The sequence below is a fragment of the Phyllostomus hastatus genome, unplaced genomic scaffold, assembly GCF_019186645.2.
Source record: "Phyllostomus hastatus isolate PE091 unplaced genomic scaffold, TTU_PhHast_1.1 phas_contig_159, whole genome shotgun sequence".
NCBI lineage: Eukaryota > Metazoa > Chordata > Mammalia > Chiroptera > Phyllostomidae > Phyllostomus > Phyllostomus hastatus.
In genome coordinates, this window is record NW_025333640.1 from 8,871,489 (window position 1) to 8,889,113 (window position 17,625).

A 17,625-nucleotide genomic window follows, 5' to 3' on the forward strand; every position below is an offset into this window, starting at 1 on the left:
ACAGGTATTTTCAATCAGTGATTTGAGGCTTTATTTCTCCATGCTGGGACTCTGGGTTGTGTGGTCTGTCTTGCTCCCCAGTTTTGCCTGGTTTATCTGTGTGAAAATGTGGGACCACCAGGTCTGCCAGCCGCCTTGTCCACCAGGGTTGGGTCCACCAGACACTGTTTTGCCACAACCCCTCTCTGCCCTGCTGCCCGACTCTGCTCCTCCTACCAGTCTGGATGAATATGTCGGCTTTAACTCCTTGGTTGTGGGACTTCCATATAGTTCAATTTTCTGTCAGTTTTGGTTGTTTTTTATTTTTAAATTGTTGTTGTCTTATTTTGGTTGTGCAAGGAGGTGCGGAGTATCTACCTACACCTCCATCTTTTTGACAAATGTTTTGTATCCATTGAGAGGATCATATGATTTTTGCTTTATTCTTTTAATATAGCAAATTACATTTGTTGATCTTGCATGTTAAACCAAGTTTGCTTGCATTTCATGATAAATTTCAGCTAGTTACGCTGTATAGTCCTTTTCACACGTTGTTGGATTCAATTTGCTAGTATTTTGCTGGGGGCTTGCACTTATATTCATGAAAGAAATTATCTCTATTTTTTCTTGTCATGTTTTTGCCTGGTTTTATTGAGTAAATATTTACTCAATATTACAGGTAATATTGAGCTCCTTCAGTGATTTAGAAAGTGTTCCCTGCTTTCTATTTTCTGGAAGAGTTTATAAAGGATTGCTATGAATTCTTCTTTAAATGTTTAATAGAATTCAGCAGGCTTCTTCTGACCTTGAGTTTTCCCTGTGTGAAATTTTTAAATTAGTAATTCAAGTCCTTTACTTTTTATAGGTCTATTGAGATTGTCTTTGTTTTTTTCTGAGTCAGTTTCTATAACATATATCATTCTATGTATTTTTCCATTTTATCTAACTCATTAACCTTTTTGGCATACTGTTATCCATATTATTCATTTATAATTCTTTTAGTTTCTCTTAGGTCAGTAGGAATGTCCTCTGCTTTATTTCTGGCTATAATAACTTTATTACTTTTTCTTTCTTGCTTCATCCATCTCAGCCAGGATACTTTTAATTGCAAATTAAAATCACAGACAAATAGCTGCAATGCCATAAAATAGAGTCAAAATACAAAGGCGCTTTAAAAAGCTCCATAGTCATCTTGTTTTACTAGTGTTACCATGTCAAAACTTGAACAACTTGTTTATTTTTCTCTCTAGGACCACACATATTTACTGTTGCATTAATAATCATAAAAACACTTTTTATAAAGCACAACAAGAGCTTTTTATCCCTTGAAAATCATAGGAACTGTAAACAATTTATTCAAAGTACTGAAATGGTCAGTAATTGTTACTGATTACATCATGAGATGACTCGAATTATTTAACAGTTAGTGCATGAAAATGTTTCATTATTCTTGATGTATTTTATTTCATTATTTAAAAATACTTAAAAATTTATAATTTTAGAGTTTTAAAAATCAAAAGCATTTTCTTTCTTTTTTTATGGCCAAGTAGTATTACATTGTATAAAGGTCCCATAGTTGTTTTATCCACTCATCTAATGATGGGCACTTGGGCTAATTCCATACTTTGGTGGTTGTAAATAATGCTGCAATGAACATAAGGGTGCTTATTTTTTGAATTAATGTTTTGGGTCCCTTTAGATACATTCTCAGAAGTGGGATAGCTGGGTCAAGGATGGACCTGGAGAACATTATGCTAAGTGAAATAAGTCAGTCAGAGAAAGAAAAATACCATGTGATTTCACTTATATGTGGAATCTAATAAACAAACTGAACTAACAAGCAAAATATGAACAGACTCACAGGTGGAGAGCAGGATGACAACTTTTGGGTGGGGAGGTTAGGGAGTGGAGGAATCGAACAAAAAGGACTCATGGACATGGGTAACAGTGTGGTGATTGCTGTGGGGACAAGGGCATAAAGGTGTTAAATGGTAATGGAAAAATACATAAAAATTAAAAGTAAATAAAAGATAAAAAATAAAATCTAAAGTATTTCCACATACTTCAAGAATGGTTAGGCATTCTGCATGTATTTGATAAATCGGCAACTTGCATATATGTTACTAAGCACTTCAATGTGGAGTCCAACTTTCTAAGAGTTTATGAAACTGTTAAGACTTTTAAGCTCTGGAATGTCATCCACCCTTTTATCCTGCAGCCCGGCTCATGCATTACAGTAGCACGTGGCTCAGGTCACAGTATGTACTAGCAATAAACTCTTTTCCCAGATGTGCCTTTTGATTCTTTCTCTCATAATTTGTTAGAGAATGTCCCATAAAGAAAGATCAGCATGTTAACTCCCTGACCTTATCCTTCTCAAAATAGTTTGAATAAGGAGAAAAATAAAACCAAGAGTTAGGTGATTCAGATAAACAATTATTTTAAAGAGAGGTAACATGGTAATAGAGAGGAGAATAAAGTCAGGGGATAAGCAGAAATGTTAACAAAATGTTTTATTAAACCACAATTTGTGACTCTATTAATTACTATAAGAGCCACAAAAGCATGAATATATAGAATAAATGTACCTCAAGTTTCTTTTTAGTAAGTGTGCTTTTAAGTTATGTTCAAAATTAGGGAAATAACATGTTTTCCTAATATACCAAGTTATTAATGCATAAAATAACTTACAGAAATTACATTTAAGAAACCATTAATATTTATCTTTTAGCATTGACTTTAAAGGAAATGTAGAGGCTCTGGAACAAATAATACCTGCCTCTAAATAAATAATTAAAAGCACCAGAAACAGTCAATGAACAAGGAAAAAAATCAGACACTGAGTAATTTCTCCTATCAATCTCAGAGGTAATTGTTAGAATCAAGTGAAATAATAGATCTTTGAGGAGTTTGACAAGTGTTAAGTACTAATCAAGTGTGAAGAAATAAGAATACATACTGTTTCCTTAAACAGTACATTCTCATGTTGCTTCTAGATGCTAGCAGAAAAATAAGAAAATATTTTTAGAAACAAACTTACAAATATGATTTAGGATCCCTTTTTGTTGTAATAAAAATTTTAGGACAGAATTATCAAAACAAAATTGTGACATTTGATGCCATAACAAAGGCCTGCTTTCACCAATTGCTGAATTTATTTTGCAACCAATCAGGAAAGTTCACATGCATAGAAGTGCGATTCCATCTGGAACGACAAATGGGATACTATCTGATCCAGATGTACATTCCCAGTCTCCTGATTGTGATTCTGTCGTGGGTTTCATTCTGGATCAACATGGATGCTGCTCCAGCCAGGGTGGCTTTGGGAATAACCACTGTGCTGACTATGACCACACAGAGTTCAGGATCACGAGCTTCCCTACCAAAGGTAAGTGCACAAAATAAACACATGCATATATTTGCACAAATATTTACATATATGTTATACACATTATATCATTGTTAGTTTTGTCAGATCTTTTTAACAGAACTTATTATTCATTACTGATTTTTACGTAATATATAACCAAGGCAAAAAATTTGTAAAATACAAAAGTAGAGGAAGGAAAAAATTCTGCAAACCAATGATATTTTCTATTCACAGTTTGTGTTATGACCCTCAATTATTTAAACTAACCAGTAATACTCTTATACACTATAGAATTTGTATGTATAGATTTTTATTCACTTAGAAATTTATCAAACATGTATGTAAGGTAAATCTCTACAGTAACTTTGAGTGGTGAACATGTTATGGTACATTCGTATTCTACTGTGTGATACACAATAAGGGACATTTATGCAATGAATGTTATATGTGAATATACACACACACCTCTGTATATATGTATATGTATGTGCAAATACACATACATGTACAGTTTTACATGTGTTTTGTAATATTTTCTTAGTGTAAATTCTTAGAACTGGGATTGTTGCTCTGGTAGCTATAAGCATTGGTATGTACTGCCAAACTCCACATCAGAAAAATTTATAATAATTACACTTCCACAAGTATTGTATAAGAATGCCAATTTTACTGCTGCACCCTGAGTTAGATATATCATTTTGGGGTGTGTTCTTTCCCTTTTGGCTTTCAAGCTATCACAGGTCAACAAAAAAGGCAGCTCATTGTAGTCCATGCTGAACTGCTGAAATTAAAAGAAACTATGAGGTTTGTAAAAGACTCCATCTTTTTTCACAAGATATGCTGAAATAAAACATAGTAGCTTTTTTCATCCATTTAGCAGCATAGCAATAGTATGTTATTTTCTTCTTGATGACTTCTAAGGAGTCATCAAGAAATTTCTACTATCTAAGTAATCCTGTCTGACTTCCAACAATCTTCACTATTTTCATTGTAATAACATAAATATAATAAGATTATATTCACTATTTTTGTGCATTTGATGCAATCCAGTTGCCATGCCAATTAAATTGTAAATGTACAATCATAGCTCCCTTAACCCTTAATATGGATTACATTCTATGTTTGAATGTATGAGATTAAAATGTCCAAATCAATACAATTTGATGACAGGACATTTTATCTCTAAAAGTGTTATTTAACATAGGAAGAACTTGATATTTAACAATGCTCACTCCGCCTTCCTAAGACTTAATGATTGTCTTTCAAAATGAAGTTTATTTTTAAACAGTTGTATTTTCAAAATGACGCATATCAACTAGTGTTTTATAAGATATTATCCAAGTGAAAATTGTAAATCTGCCTATAAGATTAAACTGATTCATTTCAATGCTTATCTATACAGGAGTAGGCAAAAGTAGGTTTAGAGTTGCACTGTGACATTCTTTTGAGCATTAATACAGCTGTTGTGATAATCATAACCTGCCTGTATTGGCCACACAAACAACCATACACCTACTTTTGCCCACCCTGGTAAATGTCTAAATGTCTGAAGGGCTCTGAATAATACATTTCTATAGTCAATATGTAATGGAAATTGCCAGTTTACTCATTGATTTTCTTCATGAGCTAAACAGAAATCAAAGCTTGTTTTTCCATAAGCTGTCAACCAGAAGAGTACAAAATGTTTTATGTTGAAGTGTTTCAGCTTCTAAAAGGCACAAGGTCAAGGCATTTGGATACAGAGATTAAAGAAGAGTTGGGGGATCATGGAGGTTTGGGTGGAGGAAGCAGGAAGTTATCTATCTATCTATTTATTTTTAATAAAAAATTAATTGTTGTTCAAGTACAGTTTTCTGCCTTTGACCCCCATCCCAGCCCACCCTTCCAGCCCTTCCCACCTCCCTCCCATTTCCACCCCCCCCCCCTTGTTATTGTCCATGTGTCCTTTATACCTGTTCCTGCAAACCCTTCTCCTTTTCCACTGAAATTCCCTCCCCTCTCCCCTCTGGTCAGTCAAAAAAAAAAAAACAAAAAACAAAAAACAACAAGCTTGTGTCTTCATTCATTTTTTAAAAACTTACTGCTTTTTAAATTTCTGCTTCCTCACTGAAATTGAGAACAGGCTGACGGTGAGGAAGCAGAAATTTAAAAAGCAGCAAGTTTAAAAAAAATGAATGAAGACACAAGCTTGCTTTTTTTTTTTTAAAGGAAAGAAGGGTTTGGGATGGCTTTAAACTTTTTCTCAAACAATAAGAAAGGTTTTTTAAAAAGGTGTTTATTTCACTGTGATCACAGGAAAGAATGAATTTTTAACTATGAGTTCAATTATGTACATAAATGTGTAGAAAGCTTCTACATCTCTCACATTGTAGAGACATTGACGTGACCACTGGAAATGTGTTAATATTTAATTCTGAGCTACAAAAAAGGTTTGATTAGCAAGGTGATGTCTTAAGATGAGGTGACCATATTATTTCAGGCTTTGTGAGAGTTAAGGAACAGAAGATTGAGATTATTCATATATTAGAATTCAGGAAGGCAGACAGTGAATAACTAGAATAAACAAGAATTAACTTATTAGATGAAGTCATTCAAAAGAGTAGAAAATTTCTGTTTTTTCTTTTCTTTATTTATTTTTAGAGAGATGGAAATAGAGGGAGAAAGAGAGGGAGAGAAACATCAATGTGTGGTTGCCTCTCACATGGTCCCCACAGGGGACCTGGCCTGCAACCCAGGCATGTGCCCTGACTGGGAATTGAACTGGCGACCATTTGGTTTATAGTCCATGCTTGGTCCACTGAGGTACACCAGCCAGGGCAAGAATAGAAAATTTCTTGAAAATTCTGATTCTGTGATGGGGTAAGGGAGGGACTAGGAAGGCAACATACAAAGGTCTCACATTTGCATTTAAGAACAGATCTTTGAAAGTATGCACCTTAAGATTTGCTATTCTCAACCTCACAAGAGAACCCTCAGATGCTTGAAAGACTTGCCACCCTTGTCCTACCGATGAAATCTAGGAAGTAGGAAAACAAATTAAATTCAGGAAAACAATAAGGATTCTCAGGCATAGGAAGAAGAAACAATAAATCACTAATCTGTAACTGCTTAGTATTTTATCCAAGCTCTGTGCCAATATATCTCCTGTAGAAAATGAAGGACTCAGAGCAGACACTCTCAAAGAATATACTTGAGCCAGCACCTTGAGAACTACAGAGGCGAGAGTCCTCTCTGATAATGGCCTCTGCAGTGTCATGATAAATTAAGCATGTAATAGCCCAGAGCAAGAAGACTCCTGGGATTCCTTCCTTGGAACTTGAAACTATTTGGCATTTCTACAGTGCCTGTGTCAGCAGCTCAAAGAGGGTGACAGTGCATTCTCTTGCTAGCCACTTTTCAAAGTTGTGTACCTTGAGGATATGAGAAAAAAATGGTGGTGATTGTAGAGGTTTTGAGGTTTTTATAGACCTTATTAAGAGTTAGGTTTATTTGGGGTGAGTTTTGGAAGGATTTTCACAAAAGGAGTGATCTCTCTGACTTCCATGTAGAGATCAGAGAGAAGGGGTAGAAGTGGAGGCAGAACAAACTGTTGTGGTCCGAAGCAGATGATGGCATCACGGTGAGACTGGGAGCAGCAGAGGTAGATAGTGAACAGATAGGTAGAGAGAGAGGTGGACGTTTTTTGGGAGGTAAGTGAGTTGGGAGGTGAAACAGTCAGGATCTGCTTCTGAACTGGACACTGAGGATTAAGGGAAAGGCAGGAGTGAAGGGTGGCATTTGGGTGAGAAATGGGGCAAGTAGTTGTGATGGTTACTGATGGGACAATCTGAGGAAGGAAACTGATCTGTGCTTGAACTTATTAACTTTGAGATGTTTATAAGATAATCACACAGCGTTGTCAAAAAGTCAAAACCTCCAAATTTCTGAAGAGGGATATGCAGGCCTCAAACTTCAGGGAGTAAATGGTAGCTGGATAGGGAAGCAGGCCAGAGGTAATTTTCTAAGAGTCGAAGAAAGTCCAGAAAGAGGAGGAAAAAATGCATCTGTGGTTGGCCCTCCCTCCTCCTCTAGTTGGAATTAAACCGGAATATTCAAAGTCTCCTCTTTCCCTTCTTCCCCCATGGCCATCTCTCCCCCAAATACAGAGTAAGTTGACAATTTAGTCAAAAGTGACACCTACTCACCCCAAAACTTTTCTCCCAAACTTTGATATCCCAACATTTTGTGGTATTTTTAAGAAGTATAAAGGTAATCTTTCTAAGGAGGATTTTTTAATCAGGGTAAAAGAGGGGAGAGTACTAATAATTTAATTATTTTTAGTATATATTTGATTTGTACTAATACCTTATTAAGATCTTGGCACTGAGGGAATTATATTCTTTATCAAGTATGGGGAGCAGTAGAAATAAACAAAATAAAGAGAAGGGACAAAATCTAATTTTAATTTAGGAAAAATGGATTCTAGGAAGAACCTTCAATAAGGAACTCTGGGAAGGTCATGGATATTCTGCCACATTGCAAACACCTTACTCTTTCTTTTTTGCTTCCAAATATCAGGTATTTCCTATTAGAGACCTACTCCCATTCCTTTATTCATTCTGTTCATAAAGACCTGCTAAGATCTACCGTTTGTGTTTCCTCTTTCATCTCATTCTAAAAAAATACACGAGTATCACTATGTACACACTGCTTTACTCTTTTAGAAATGAGCTTCAAACTTATTATATCAGAGACCCTTGAATTTAGGATGTTAAACAGATAGATATATGCACACACATATTCACACACACTTATTCACACTCACCTAGACATGAATTTGGCAAGGGTGGGAGAATTTTTAGATTCCAAGTTTATCAAAACCTTATCTCTGGACACAATATATTATGAGATTCGTGGGGCTATAGGCACTGTTTCATGAAGTTATATTGCACTTATTCTGTGTAACAAATAATCTCCAAATCTCAATGGCTTGTCACATTTATTCTTCCTCAGAGGCCTGTGCATTGCCTGTGCTTCTTCTGGGCTTGTCTGAGATTGGCTAACCTAGGATGACTTGGATCTAGGCTGTGGAGTGGGTTCAGGCCTGCTCCCTGGTCCTTCCCATTTGGGGACCTCAGGTCCCGGGAGCATGCTTTTTCCATGGAAGAGTACAGGAAAGCAAGAAGGCGAGCAGGAACATGCAAGGTTTTTGCCCAGACGTGGCATACAGTCACTTCTGTTCTCATTCCTAGGTCATACCAGGTGGTAGACTGTACTCCACCCACAGGAAACCCTAGGGGAGGAAGGGAGGAAAAAAGGATGGCCAATAAATAATCTTATCTACCTCAGAGACTATAATTTGCTAAAACTTTCCTTAGACCAGATTCTGTCATATTAGCAAATACTAAAGAAAACAAGAGTCTATGTGATCTCTCCCATTCTGCCCCACCACTATGGCCATCTCATTCCACACAGAGCTGCATATCCTTACACAATAAGAAACACTGGAAATTTCAAAGGTGGCTAATCAATGAAATATTGCACAGAAGTCCAGAGCTGATGAAAATTGCAAATTCTGTACCCAAAACTTCTAATCCTGAATGATTTCCTCTCCCCTTTTCCTCCATTCAGTTTGTCTGTGCACCCCACAAGGAACAGCTTTTTGAAAGGACAGACTGTCTTGTACATATTTCTATTCTCAGAGCCTAACTCAGTACACAGTGTGTGTGTATTGAGTAAATATCATGCAGATATTTAAAGACAATGTGAGCTTTTAAACATTTACTTAGTACTGAGCTTTTAAAAAGATACTTAACTTGAAAAGCAAGAGTATGTCATTTTATTAATTTCTCTAGAGAATGTGACAACTGAAATTATTCTTTATTTACACAGAACCCTGTTTTTCCCCTGACAATCACCAATTAATGAAAAAGAATTAAAAAATGACATATATTTAACTTATAGCATAATAAAAACATTGGTTCTTAGAAAACATAAAGAGAGCTTTCATATTAAGTTTTTATTGTTCATAAAGATACCAACTCTAGAAGTAATTACAACTGTTAGAAAATATAAATTGAAGTGTTATTTTTCACTGGAGTACTACGATTGTATGAGCGAAGATCTATAAAGTGACATTACATTAAAAAAAGGGAAGAAAAATGAAGGACTTCTATTCACTGTTTTTATCTAATTATTTCTCAAAATATATGTTGGTATTATTCTCAAAAAAATACCCTGCAATTTTATAGGAGAGTAAGTTGTAAATATTAACAATGATGAAAATCGGGAGAGAGGAGTTGCTGAGTAATAGGTTTTCTTATTAATGCAGCAATTAATAAATATTACTCTTAATAATGCTTTGGTTCTCACCATTTAAATACAAGATTCTAATATTTATTCAAAACATAGTTGACTAAAATTACTTCAACCAAGTTTAGTACAAATAAGATGCAAATGAGTTAATTTTAAATTCATTAATGTGACAAAGTATTTAATAAGTAAATTTTAACTTTATAAGAGAATTTTTAATATGGGCAATACATTTAATTTTTTAAAAAATTTTCATTGAACATGTTAATAATTTGGTTCTATATTGCATTCACTCAGGGAAAGTGAGAAAAAGAAAAGTGCATAGAAAATAAAAGAATTGTTTATTCATGCACTTTTTGTTGAAATCATAAGAAATAATGCATATGAATATCATCAAGTCTTATTAGCGCTCTCTAAACAGATAATTCCTAAGCATAGGTGGGTGCTATAATACAAGCCTAGAAATTGATAGTTGTTTCTGGTTCTACATGTGAGTTTAGGACCTACATTTACTGTGCTCACTATTTCTCATTAAACTGAAAATTAGCAATGATCAAGCAGGTCCTCTGTAGCTGATGTGGACACAGAACCACTGCATAATTTCTTAAATCTGAAGGCATAATTATGAAAAAGTATATAATCAATCACAAAGCTTAAAATATTTTTGAAATGACATACTGCAATAGCTTTGGCCTCAAACTAAATTTAAAAATAAAAGATGTATATGTAACTTTGAGATATTTTTACCTAAATAATGTCTTACACTTCTTTTCACACATTCATATATATCCTAGGACCATAACACAAATACTCCAGACAGATAATAATGGATGTAAATCTTCCCCTTCACCAGTGGAATAATGAATTCTGTCCCAAAATCAGTGTGGAAAACACTTAACAGGCTTTCTGTCCTTATGATTCCTGTTTGAAATTATAAAAAGAAGTCTTAGATATCAGAGAACAGAGAATAAGAAAGTATATTATTACAATGAAGATGATGTTATAGGAATACAAAACATCCAATTAAAAATGCTAAGGAGTGAGAAGTCACAAGTACAATTCAACCTTAACTGAGCAGTAAAAAAAAAAATCAATATATTAAAAAATGTCAGTAACTAACAGCACGTACTTAAGAAGCATTTCTAGTGACTTCTATATTTTAGGTTCATCGAACTGTGAAACATGACTCATGTCCTATAAAACAGACATTGGTAAAATTCCCATAGCTGCAGCAGAAATGAGAGATAACCAGGTGACCTTTCAAAACACCTTAGTCTTTTGGGCTGCACTTTTCTTATCTGATGGCTGGAGGGATTAGTGAGGTTTATCACTTTGGAAATAATGCAGCTCTGACATTATGATTCTCTGTTACATTTTATTTCTCAGAATAAAAAACAAAGGTGGAAAATAAATATTGTGTTCTAAGCATCCTTCATGTACTAAGGGTTGGGAGGATCATAGTTGGCGTGAACATGGCATCAGTAGGACTGTGCTGATCCCTCCAGGATGATGAGTGCCGAAGCTCACAGCACCCTGTGCCGTGGGAGTTGCTGCCCAGCACCCCGAAGAGACAGTCCCCGGGACCTTTCCTTCAGCTTTATCGATATCAGCTTTACTCCACTTCAGCACCTGCTTTTAGAACATTATTCTTGACCTTTGTTCTTATTCCTTTCTCTCTCTGGCTTTAGATCTTAAATGAAGATCAGCATGATTTTGAAACTAATACTAATTTTTCCTAGAAGCATTACAAAATGCAAAATTCTTCTTCAAGTTTTACACTAGTGAGAGAGGTAGGATTCAGGGTACTATGATCGGCACTTTACAAAACCAAGGATTAATGAATAGCCGGTGTGATCTGAAATAAACCCTCTAGGACAAAAACCATGATGCAGCAGGAAAATCTTCAGCCTGTCTCAGAGAACAAGCATTTAGCTGTGTACGTGAGTCACTCGTCATCCCACAGCCGGAATGACGCATCACAGCTTGTTTCCCATTCCATGGAACTGGGAGAATCCGCCAAAACTGAATGTTAGCAGTGGAAGAACAAATCACCCTATTCAAAGTGCTATTTTAGCTAATCGAAAGAAATGCACTGTGATTTTTTATACCTCTTCTTCAAATAAAAAACACATTTGGACTGAGAACAGAACTGACAAAATAATCACTCTCAAGTGATTCCTAAAAATTTACCTCATAGAGTGCCTAGAGGTAGGTTTACATGAGACGTGTGATCCAAACTCCAAATTTCATTTTTTTATTTTCAATCACAGTTGGCATTCAATATTATATTAATTTCAGGTGTACAACATAGTGGTTAAACATTTATATAATTTATGAAGTGATCGCCCTAAGCCTAGTACCCACCTGCACATGCATATTTATTACAATACTATTGTCCAGGTTCTGGTACAATCAATTTCTTATTCTTAAATTTAAGTTGTGTTGCTTGTAAATGCAGTTTAAATTTCTATTCCTGGATTGATTAATAGTGGTCTAACTTCTAATTTATAATTTAGTAAGTAGAATTTATTATAATGCATACTCTGGGTTATAATATAATAACTATGGACTCCTCAGTGCTTTGCCATCTGTGAACTATAGTACAGGACATTATCGGTCCTAGGAAGCAAAACTTTTCACCACGTCTGTGTGGAGGGTGGAGGGTAAAGGCATGCCCCTTGGCCAGCCACTCCACTGCAGCACATGGGGCCATACTTCCAACACAGCTCACCCAATGTACTTGTAAGAGTATAATCTGAAACTGTTGCCACTCAATAATCTTATCAAGAATTAGTGTAAAAGTAAATTTAGTGGTGAAAGATTATGTGAGATATATGCAACCTATGTATTCCTCTGAATCAGAGAGCACAAAATCAAATGGCCTCTGGGGTCTACTACCTGGACTCTAGTTTTTGTACTTCCTTCCAATTGATCTTACTGAACTTTGACCTGACACTATGGTGAGAGGAAATTTTGGACTGAAGATCAGGGAAGTCTTTTTTTCTTTGTCACACTCTAATAATTAACAACTTCTATAAAGCAGTGAGTTTTGCTTTTTAACAAAGCTGCTTTAGATATCCATCCAGATATCATAAGCAGTGATCAGATTGTAATCCACATCATCCTCAGTTCTGTGTCTGTAGGTTGTGTTTCAGAAGCACCAACAGCAGTACCTGCCCCATCCACTCCCTCAGCCACTGAGGCTGGCTCTCTCTGCCTTTCAGGAGCAGGGCAGGGTTCCACTTCTTTGCTCTGTTGTCATTGGGGCTGACGTTGAGCAGTTCTGATTAATGAATTTTGAGTGGTGACCTGTGCTACATGTAGTCTGGAATATTTATTACCAAACATGAGGCCCATCAGTACCTTGGTTTTCCCCTGCTGTGGCCATTGCCAATTTTCCAGCTGAAGTCATGGTGAGGATGATAATGACAGTAACGGTCCAGAGTCACCATTAAATTCAAATTGGACATGGAGTGTCTTTTCTTGTTTCAGGCCAGTGAGATTTTGGGAGTTTGTCATTGCTTCATATTCTACCTTGAATCCTCCTCTGTCCACTTCCTTGCATCACTGGAAAGGAGGATGCAGACAAATTCAAGTTCAGGCAGGCTCCCTAAGCATGGCTGCTCCCCAGGGTCAGGTGATTTGATTCCAGCCTCATAGTCAGGATGATAATGATAACATCCAATTTTATATATTTTTACTTGGAACACAAGAAGCAGGCTTTCTCTATTTTCTAATGATAAATAAGTTGGCAAAGTAGAATGAATGCATTTTTTAAAAATGATACAAGAAGTATACAGAATATGATGCTTATATTCCTTTTCCTGCAATATAAAAGATTTTTAGAATGAAAAAGATAAGGCCTTGCACTAATGTAGCTCTGCACACTCAAATAGTTTGTCAAGTTGATCTCTTCCTGAATTATCACAGGACAAGTAGGCAGTCATCTCCTAGCTCACAAAAACACTTCATTGTAATTAAAGTAAGAATGGTGTTGAGGAGGCTTTCATTGTACTTCAGAGGATAAAGTGTTTCCCTGATCTAAGTAAGGTTCCTTCCCCAGAGCAACCGGTTTGTTTTTACGTGGTAAATACAATGCTCCTGTCACCTTTGCTTCACTGTCTCTGCTAGGAGGTTGGATTTTTAGGATCAAAACCAAAAAGTTTAGAGGAGTTTACAATAGGTGTTTTGTTTTTTAATCATTGCTCAAGTACAGTTTTCTCCCTTTTACTCCCATTCCAGCCCACCCACCCAACCCTCCCCACTTCCCTCCCATTACCACCCTCCCCCTAGTTTTTGTCCATGTGTCCTTTAAATTTGTTCCTGTAAACCCTTCCCATTCTCCTCTGAAATTCCCTCTTCTCTCCCCTCTGGTCACTGTCAGCCTGTCCTCTATTTCAGTGTCTTTGGTTATATTTTGCTTGTTTCTTTGTTTTGTTGATTAGGTTCCTGTACAATAGGTGTTTTGTATACTGACTTCACTTTTACCTATCAGATAAAAGTTAAAGAGGCTTGAATGTTAAGATACAGAAATCTGTTCTTACTTAAGTATGTTCATAGTTGTAAATTTATAGTGGTAGCTTAAATAGAAGGAGCCTAATAACTAGGTGACATAGAATAGTAGTCAAGTTCATGGGCTCTGGTGCCAGATTAGTTATATTCAAGTTTTAGCTTTGCAACTTGGTAGCTGTCTTAGTCCAGGCTGCTGCAACAGCATACCACAGACTGAGTGGTTTATAGACTATGGGAATTTATTTCTCAAAGCTCTGGAACCTGAGAAGTCCAAGATCAAGGCACTGGCAGATTTGGTGCCTGGTGTGGTGAGGGCCCCTTCATGATGAATAGATAAGGGATCTTCTGGCTGTGTTTTCTCATGGTGGGATGGATGAGGCAACTCTCTGGGATTCTTCTTGTAAGAGCATGAATCTGTCCTTTGAAAATTCAGATGCTGAAATCTAATGCCTGAAAGGACATATTCAGTCTCTAATGGCAGCTGTGTGACAAGTTATTTTACTGTGCCTCAGTCTCCACATCTCTAAAGTGAGAATAATTTCCTCAGTAATTGTGAGGATTAAAAGTGTTACTTTCGAGCAACTACTCAAAACATTAAGCAGTTCTGTGGACATAACTAAGAACATTCTCTGGCAAATTAAAACCACAGTGAGATACCATTTTACACCAGTCAGAATGGCCATCATAAACAACGCAACAAACAACAAGTGTTGGAGAGGCTGTGAAGAAAAGGGGACCCTAGTACACTGTTGGTGGGATGGCAGACTGGTACAACCACTATGGAAAACAGTATGGAATTTTCTCAGAAAACTAAAAATGGATCTGCCTTTTGATCCAGCGATTCCACTGCTAGGATTATATCCTAAGAATCCTGAAACACCAGTCCAAAAGAACCTATGCACCCCAATGCTCATAGCAGCACAATTTACAATAGCCAAGTGTTGGAAGCAACCTAGATGCCCATCAGTAAATGAATGGATCAAAAAACTATGGTACATTTACACAGTAGAATTCTATGCAGCAGAAAGAAAGAAGGAGCTCCTACCCTTTGCAACAGTATGGATGCAACTGGAAAGCATTATGCTAAGTGAAATAAGCCAGTCGGTGAAAGACAAATACCATATGATCTCACCTTTAACAGGAACCTAAACAACAAAACAAAGAAACAAGCAAAATACAACCAAAGACACTGAAATAGAGAACAGACTGACAGAGTTCAGAGGGGAGAAGAGAGGGAGCTTCAGGGGAACTTCAGGGAAAAAGGGGAGGGGTTTACAGGAACAAGTATAAAGGACACATAAATAAAAACTAGGGGCAGTGGAAATGGGAGGGAGGAGGAGAGGGCTGGGTGGGTGGGTTGGGATGGGAGTAAAAAATAGAAAATTGTACTGCAACAACAATTAAAATAAAATTTTTAAAAAAGAAAAAAAAGAACATTCTCTGGCATGTGAGCTGTTAGAACTACTCTATAATAAATGGCCAATGATTATAAACCACTCCCCATGGTTCAATCAAAGCAACATTATATGAGGGCCAAGCACCATGCTAGGTCCTAGAAATATAAAGATGAATAAGACCTGACCCTTGTTTGAGCTCATGGGATATATTAACCTAAAGGGGAAAAATTCATAAATGAGTAATGTGTGTACAGTGGGTCAAGGTCAATAGTTAAATATGGATCTTGTCTATCTTACTCATCTCTGTAACTACAACATTAAGAACAGAACTTTGGTTCATTAATGCTGTTCAGTAAATGTTGAATGAAAAAAAGTGAATGAACTCATGTAGTAAGAAAGGTGAGTTGAGATCCAACCATGAATGGATTTATACACTATGAAACATATTTTGTATATGTATTCAAGGGGCAACATTGAGAAGAGATTGTTGCTTAAAATAGAATTAGGGTTCCAGGAGCACAGTGGACCATGGGACTGTTGGCAAGGTGGTCCAGAAGGATGAGATGAATTGGAGTGGAACTGCCCCGAAGGATAGACAGCAAGCAGTAGGGGATGGAAAGAAGGTGACAATTCTGAATTCCATGGGTAGTGGGTTATAGCACATGAGTACGTAATGAATGGGTTGGATTAAGAACTGCTGTCTTTATTCAAAGTTACTAAGCCGAGAGTGCCAGATGACCCAGGTCCAGAGTTTGCTGTACATCTAGGATCGGTGAGGGTGGAAGAGGAGAAAAAGTTGACACAGTTGAATGGGATAAGAGGAGAGAATGAGGAAAGTAGGCTTTTAAGGCTCAATGATTGGGAACTGCTCACAGTGAACAGAACCCTGGAAGACACAAAGGATGTTTGCATGTGTCTGTCACCATTGAAAACATTCATTGGATTAATGGATTATATTTGGGAATTAAATTTCCAATTTAATCTCTGGTTCATGTCATTATACACTCAGGTTGGTAAAGAGTGCACGTATTCTTTATGACTCATATTCTTCCAGGAATGGTGTGGCTTGAGAAGGCGCTATTGAAAGCAGAAAACATCTTCCAGGACTGTATGTATATGAAGGCAACTGCAGAACTTAGGAGATGTAAATTTGTACTTTACAAACAGATGGACACTTAGCATAGTGCTTGAATAAAGTGAGGGTGTGCTTCTCTTTGCTCAGCAGAGGACATTCTGATTAGCAGAAGTCATGCTTAAGATAGAGGGGGTGCTGCAGAGAGCTCCTTCATTGGCATATTTCATATGTAAGTTATACCATTGGAGGTGTCAAGTAATGCCCTCTTTTTAAAAGAATATTAATCCGATCCAAGGCATGAACAAAACATTACTCCAGAAAGTGAACCTTTGTATGAATCATCACCTATGATTCATTCTTCCCCTGCATTTTAACATTTTACATCTTCATTTATCCATCCACTTACTCAGCAAATACATACAATGCATGCCAAGCACTCTTGTATGGGAAATAAAACAGAGATGCCATCTGCCTTCAAAGGATTCACCATTTCAACAGAGATAAAACAGGAAGTAAGCAGTTACACTGTAACATATCCAGGTAGACACAGGTGTCATGGGCTTTGGAACAGACTTGGGCCAAGCCTAGCCTGAGACCTGAGGAAGGTGGTGAGGAGGTGTTTCCTTCCTGGGTTTTCTTCTCCCTCCACCATAAACTTCTGCAAATATTGAGCCACTTTCCCTTATAAATCGCAACCTAAATTTGATCACGATTCCCACAGGCTGACATTTGACAAAAATAACTTGACCAAATATTAAAGATGATGAGAAAGGAAAAAAATACAGAAGATACAAACAGCACTGAAATAGTCAGATTTTCAAAGTGTGAAGCTTTGCTCCATAAAGTAGCTACACGTTGGTCCATAAAAGGAGGTGGTGCATTTTTGCCTATGCCTGCCTTTCTGTTCTCCTGGGATGACATCTTCTTGGGAAAGGGACATTTATTTCTATCAGTGGGAAAGCAAACTTCTAGGTAACTGTCCATTTCCTAGGGAAAACTGA

At 36.6% G+C, this 17,625-nt stretch overlaps 1 protein-coding gene across 2 annotated transcripts in view; it reads left to right on the forward strand.

The window, feature by feature from the left end:
* GLRA3 (glycine receptor alpha 3) overlaps positions 1-17,625 on the forward strand; it is a 136,835-nt gene that overhangs the window by 99,368 nt on the left and 19,842 nt on the right. For both annotated transcript variants that reach the window (XM_045831527.1, XM_045831528.1), the window contains exon 7: positions 3,153-3,367. In XM_045831527.1, coding sequence (XP_045687483.1) covers positions 3,153-3,367 — 215 coding nt within the window. The remainder of the gene's footprint in view (positions 1-3,152; positions 3,368-17,625) is intronic.